Below are 7073 nucleotides of genomic sequence, written 5' to 3' on the forward strand. Positions count from 1 at the left end.
AACGGTCCTGTAAAACGACATTCTAAATGTTCTTAGGACGCCGCCACTAAGGAGGACAAGAGAAGGGGCCAGACATCAGGATCAAACCAAACAGCCTTCAGTGACATGAGACAGCTGGCCCCATTCCTGCACCAGTGAGCAGCAGAGAGCTGGGCCCAGCCCAAACGCAGAGCGAGTACACCAGAGTCGCTCTTGCCAGTGATGGATCTCCGAGGAGAAACAGTTCTTTGAAGGGAGGACGTTGCTCTCTGAGAGGCATATTCAGCCATTTCTGCTCTCAAGGACTTAAGACCCGGCGTATTAATGCCACCGCGCATGCGTACACGTTCACCCCTCCGTGTGCGGCGAACGTGACGGATTGCACCAGCGCCCCGGGACTCCTCCAATGGGAGAATAATAAGGGAGGCTTTATTCACTGAGGTCATCATCAGTGAGTCAACAAAACAACTTAGTTTAACCTTGGAGGGTAATAAATCCTGCCTCACTGCCTCAGCCTTTTTTTTTTTTTTACCGCACCGGTTCTTCACAAGCATCAAACTGATTGGTAAGACGCTTTGTGTGACCTATTTCATGGTTCCATTCAAAGACAGCTTATAAGGTCACTCAGAAAACCAACATTTACTGTGAAACACGAATATTTCATATCCTGAAACTCTCTGGAACATAGCACATGCACAACAGTATAAACTGTGACTCTACAGACTTACCACTGGGATGCCTGTACGTTAATGCCAAGCAAGCAGTGCAAAAATGCTTCCGCATTCGTCACCGCACGCTAGTGCGCTAAAGCGCCCTTCTTTTCAGACAAATGCTACCGTGCGTGCACCGGCGGCGGCGTGCTCGCTCAGGTGCGTGCGTGCGCCGGCGTGCTCGCGCGAGGTGCCCGCGCATGCGACACGAGCGGAGCTCAATATATATAAGTCACCGCCCCTTATTCAGTATCCAACAAATAGCTCAATTGGCTAGGACACATGGCTGTGGATCCTATGGCTTGTTTGCTGGCGAGTTCGAATCCCATCGAAAATATTTTTTAACGTGATTTTTTTTTAACGTGTATTCTTTCGCCGATTAAGGTTAGGCATTGTTTCGGAGTTGGTTAAGGTTAGAACGGTTAAGTTTAGGCGCTGTTAAGGAGCTGGTTAAGGTTAGAGTTTGTCAAAGAGAATGGCAATATAATTTCTATGGTTAAGGTTAAGGTTAGGCATTGTTTCGGAGTTGGTTAAGGTTAGAACGGTTAAGTTTAGGCGCTGTTAAGGAGCTGGTTAAGGTTAGAGTTTGTCAAAGAGAATGGCAATAGACAGCCTATTTCCGCGAAAATGAAAGGCGCATTACTGCATGCCACTACGGTAAATTTTTGCACTGCTTGCTTGGCATAAAGCTACACGCCACTGGGATAGGTACTGCAGAAAAAAAGCACAATGGCCTATCAGAGATGTCCACTCCCACCTCACAGTCACATGACTGTCCAATAAGATCTACAGGATTTCTAATCATTGAAATCTCAAGACCCACCTGACTTTCAAAAACACACAACCACATTCCAATGAACCTCACGAGAACCATAATTACTGCTCTTACATTTCAAGACATGCAGAGAAAATGGGCAAAGCCGATAATTATATAATTTAGTTAATTCCGCATATTGAGATTCTCCGGAAATCTTCTAGACAAAATCCAGCTACAACTGACAAACAAATTGCCCTATTGTTTAATAGACAAGATATATTTCATGAAATATAGCATATTGGAATTAGACTTCAAGATCCATTTCTCCTCACAGAAGTCAACATTCATTCTGCAGTGTTAGTCTGGGCCATGCAATAATTAGGAGGTGAGCGTTTTTACACGTATTTCTTTTGGATGTCACTTTCCCCTCAGCAGAGGAAGAGGTTTAGTGTGCGTTCTGAAAGGGTTAACAGCTGAAAACATACTGAGAGCCATTTCTCATTGTGTCTGTCTTTACCTTCCTTAAACCCTATTAGATCATTTGGCAAGAACACACATGCTCAAGGCATGATTCAAAACACAGCAGTGGAGGAAATCTTAGGTTTAGAGAATGCAAATAACAGCATTACTGTATCAAAACTTTGATTATAATAACCATGTCATTTGCTTTGCTTCCATTGGTCTTATATGCCCACATTATCTGCAGGGTCAGGTTTGGGGGGGTAAAGGACGATGGTCGGCTGCAGTAGCCCACTCTCTGAGAGGGAGAGGGGACGGGGTAGTGGGTGCGGTGCTCCTCTGTGACGTCTCAGTGGGCCCTCAGTCCTTCAGGTTGTCTTCGCCCACCCCCTGGGCGGACAGCTCAGTCAGAACGTTGTCCAGATACTTGGGGTCTGGGTAGCCATGGCCCGTCAGGTTGGAGCCAAACTCGGTCTTGTGGTGGATCTCGTTCCACACCACCGTGTCCGACTCGCCTGTGGTGCTGGACGTCCCGATAGTGAAGACGAGGCGACGGTCCCATGCCATGATCAGGAGCTTCAGGACCTGGGGACAGAGGGGGGGGGGGGGGGGGGGGGGGTCACTGAGTAGAAGGAGCTCAATATGGCAAAACAACAGTCACACCAAATAATTAATTACTGCTAGAAAAACAGACTCCAGTTCTTATAACTGAGGGCCGACAAATACAAAGGGCGGGATCCACAAAGGGTTTGCGTGGCTTTTTCCGACGCAAAGCCGGTGCATATAGCTCTGAAACTCAGTTTGCCATCCACAGAGGACGCGCAACGGGTGAAATGAGGTGGTAACTGCGTTCCGTCAGCATTGTGTCCGGTGCAATTGACCTGTCTCAAAACCCTGCCCCTTTTCTTGATCCTCCAATCACAACTGTCGCTTACCTCGGACAAACCAAGTTTGTCCGAGGTAAGCGACAGCTGTGATTGGAGGATCAAGAAAAGGGGCAGGGTTTGAGACAGGTCCATTATGGTGTATTTAAATGAGGTAATATGGGCGGAACATGTCCCCTTTCTATGCAAATGAGCCTCGTTCTCTCTGCCTCTCTGCTCCACAAAGCTTTTGGTTCCGCTGAGGTTTGGAGCGGAGCACGGATCACTTCCCCGCAGAGATGTGACGGTGTTGTGTCAGAATCCGAATCAGAAAGGTGTTTATTGCTAAGTAGTTTTCACATAAGGAATTTGCTTTGGTCGTTTTCGGTGCAACATTATACGGACAGACATTAACAGACATGATAATACAATGCATTAAATTAAATATGAACTAAGATACGCACAATAGAATAGAATTATGAAATCAAATCAGGGCTGTACAACTTAATAAAGAGATTGAATACAATTAAATGGGATATAAACTAAATTAAATATAGTAGAATAGAATAGAATTATGAAATTAAATATAGGCCAGGGCTGTACAACTTAATAAAGAGATTGAATACAATTAAATGGGATATAAACTATAGCACAATAGAATATAGTACAATTATAAGTGACAAATGTAATTGGAATAGGACATTACAAACATATGCAATGACAAAAGATAGTGACAAAAACACAGGACGCAATGTGTCATGAAAATATAAAGAACATTTAAAAGAAAGTTTGTTCATTTTTGTTTGATGTATTGTAATGTAATATTTGAACAAACTCAAATGGCACGCCTGTGCTCAGTCCTCCCCGGTTACAGTACAACTGCTGCTAGAAATAGTTGCATGTGACCACATTATAACTTGTATGGTGAATCTTATTGATTGATTGATTGAAAATGTTATTAACAGATTGCACAATGGGTACAATACAGTATTGATTGATTGATTGATTGATTGATTGATTGATTGATTGATTGATTGATTGATTGATTGATTGAAAGTACGGCTCAATACACACAATTGTTAAGGGGATGCAGACCAGAGAAAGACTTTCATCTTGTTTACATCAGGGTCCCCCATTTTCAATTCATAACATTTATTACATACACGACATACAGATATACAGTACTGTTACATCCAGACATTTATTATGACATACAAGATATACAAATACAGTACTGTTTATTTACAGACAGAGTTTCTAAAAGAGAATAATATACATTTGAGGGGGAGGAAACTGTACATTGGGGGGGGGGGGGGGGGGTTTGGACATTTACCGGGGCCAGTTTCGAATTGCGGCCTCCCGTAGGTGCTTTTTTAGAGTGGTTTTGAAGGTGGGTAGGGATTCACATTATTTTACAGCTGTGGGTAGGGCGTTCCAGATTGTTGTGGCATAATTGCGAAACATATTTAGTCCCTTATTTGAGCCGAATCTGGGTTGGACATGATTTGTGGAACTCCCTCTGGTGTTGTGGTTGTGGTATTCACTGACCTTTGGGAAGTATTTCGACATAAGATAGATAAGATAAGATAAGATAAGATATTCCTTTATTGATCCCCTTGGGGAAATTCAGGCATCATAGCAGCATGGGGGGAGGGGGGGGGGGGGTACAGGTAGTAAAACAACAACACAGTGTACAGGTAGTAAAAACAACACAGGCAGTGTAAACAATTTGGTCAATATGGTCAATATAATTTACTATCTGACTAGCTGAAGAAATATTCACATTATTCACAGTGTCACATAAGGTGCAGTATGCATAAGGTAGTGTTATAATTTACTATCTACTGAGTATACATTATTCACAGTATCACGGTATCCACTGAAATATACATTATTCACAGTATCACAGTATCCACATAAGGTGCAGTAAGCCTAAGGTAGTGTAGGTTGTCCTCCTTGGGTTCCTATAAGTCCCAGGTCAATGTCTGGTAGCAGTCGCTGTCGCTGCCCCCTGTTGTGGAGCCTGGAGGCTGCTAGTCGCTGCCCACTGTTGTGGAGCCTGATGGCCGCTGGTATAAAGGACTGTCCGAGGCGGTTAGTTGAGTGTCGTGGGGGAATGAGTCTGTGGCTGAACGAGCTTCTCATCTTGACTAGCTCGTCGTAGAGGGGGTGGTAGGGGTTCTCCATGATGGCAGCCAGCTTCCTTATCATCCCCCTCTCTGCCATCACCTCAAGTCTAGGTAGCTCGACTCCCACCACGGAGCTAGCCTTCCTCACCAGCTTGTTGAGCTTGTTGGTGTCCCTTGAGTTGATGTGGCCTCCCCAGCATGCCACAGCATAGAAGAGGATGCTGGCCACAACAGACTGGTAAAAAGACTGCAGCAGTCTGTTGCACACTTTGAAGGACCTGAGTCTCCTCAGGAAGAACAGCCTGCTCTGTCCCTTCCTGTAGAGGGCCTCTGTGTTATCCGACCAGTCCAGTTTATTGTTCAGGTGTACCCCAAGGAACTTGTATGAGTCCACCATCTCCACATCCACCCCTCGGATGGAGATGGGAATCGGGGGGGGCCTCTTCTTGCCCCTCCGGAAGTCCACCACCAGCTCCTTGGTCTTACTGGTGTTGAGTTGGAGGTGGTTGCTGTCGCTCCACCCCACGAAGCTCTCCACCAGGGCTCTGTACTCCTCCTCATCATCGTCGGTGATGTAGCTTACGATGGAGGAGTCGTCTGAGAACTTCTGCAGGTGACACCCGCTTGAGTTGCGGCAGAAGTCTGAGGTGTAGAGGGTGAAGAGGAAGGGTGACAGCATGTACATGGGTACCTTAGTGGTGTAGTGTATCTTGTAGACCAGGCCCATTGCAAATGGCTGTACTCTGTCGTCTACTCTAAGCCATCCTAGGTTGTCAAAATGGGCAGGGGTGAGGTGGGTTTAGGAGTAAGGTCAAGCAGTAGTCTGACGCAAGCATAGTCGTAGTACCCTTGAATGAGTGCTCCTGTTAGAGTCTTCAGGGTATTCTTGTTCACCAGAGAGGAGATTCGGTACAAGAATCGTGTTCGTTGGTTGACTTTTTTGATTACATTGGATGCCATTTTGTCACAGGAAAGATTTGCCTCTAGGATGGAACCCAGGCATGTAATTTCATCTTTCCTTGTGACAATATTGTCACCCACTGTAACAGAGAAGCCGTTGGCCTTGCTGAGTTTGTTATTTGATCCAAAGAGAATGGACTCTGTTTTACCCCAGGTGTAATGATAGTTTGTTATCAGCGAGCCAGGTGCAGATTCCTGCCGAGTTCGGAGCCTGAGGGCTTTTTCCCAACCTGCAACTTGTCCCTGTCAGAGACCCAGCAGGGCTGAGTCTTCCGCAAACGGAACAAGTTGCAGTCACAAGCTGATGACATGACATTTGCATAAATTAGGAACAGTAGCGGTCCTAGTATGCTTCCTTGATGGAACACCACAGCCCTCACTGGGAGGGGGGGGGAGGGGGGGTAGTGCACCGTTTATCTCCACCATCTGTCTCTCCCCTCCAGGTAGGATTGCATCCAGCTCACTGATAGACTATCAAAACCAATCGCTTTTTAGTTTGTCAATCAGAATGGGGTGATTGACAGTGTCGAAAGCCTTTTGGAGGTCCAGCATGATCATGCTGCAGTATTTGCCCGCGTCCACCTCTTGTTTGATGTGGTCGTTCAAATAGAGAAGGCATGTGTCAGTGGAGTGGGATGTTCTGAGCCAGATTGGAATTCGTAGATTCGTTTTTTTCCATGACTTTCGAGATGGAGGTAAGAATAGAAACAGGGCGGTAGTTGCCTGGGTCTAATTTGCTGCCTTTTTTTGTGCAGGGGGGTCACTTTAGCAATTTTGAAGTATTTTGGGACGTGTCCCTGTTTTATTTACCTTCCTGCCTTCTCATTGTCGGGGAGGTAGCAGTGCCGAGGGAAGCCTCTGGCGCTGAACTTCTTCCCTGGGTTGGGGTGCTCAGTGGTCTAGTGAAAATATAAAGAAAAAGAAAACAGTCACAACCCTCTCTCTCTGTTTCAATGAGGACTTAACTGTAGAGAAAAACGTTGACAGCGCCCTCAGAACCCACCTCAATTGGTGATTATTGTTCTAGCTGTGTTTTTCTTTTGCTCTCTGTCAAACATGTGTTATGAGAGATGTGTTGCTTTAAAGTTTATCTATTCAACAACCTCGCCTTCAAAGCAAGAGCAAGAAAACAATTTCAGACTAAATGAAACCTCAGCCCTTCTTCTACCAGTTTATACTCAAACACTGTTTAGTGTGGAGGAGCAATTTAATTTCA

General features: G+C 45.4%; 1 protein-coding gene across 1 annotated transcript in view; it reads right to left on the bottom strand.

The window, feature by feature from the left end:
* Positions 1-2265: 2265 nt before the first annotated feature.
* dtx1 (deltex 1, E3 ubiquitin ligase) overlaps positions 2266-7073 on the bottom strand; it is a gene marked incomplete at both ends in the record, with an annotated part of 136659 nt that continues 131851 nt past the window's right edge. Inside the window, 3 exon segments of the mRNA XM_084307756.1 lie at positions 2266-2490; positions 6668-6678; positions 6681-6756. Of these exon segments, the coding sequence (XP_084163882.1) occupies positions 2266-2490; positions 6668-6678; positions 6681-6756 (312 nt within the window).

The sequence above is a fragment of the Notolepis coatsorum genome (assembly GCF_963971535.1).
Source record: "Notolepis coatsorum genome assembly, chromosome: 1".
In the NCBI taxonomy this organism is placed as follows: Eukaryota; Metazoa; Chordata; class Actinopteri; order Aulopiformes; family Paralepididae; genus Notolepis; species Notolepis coatsorum.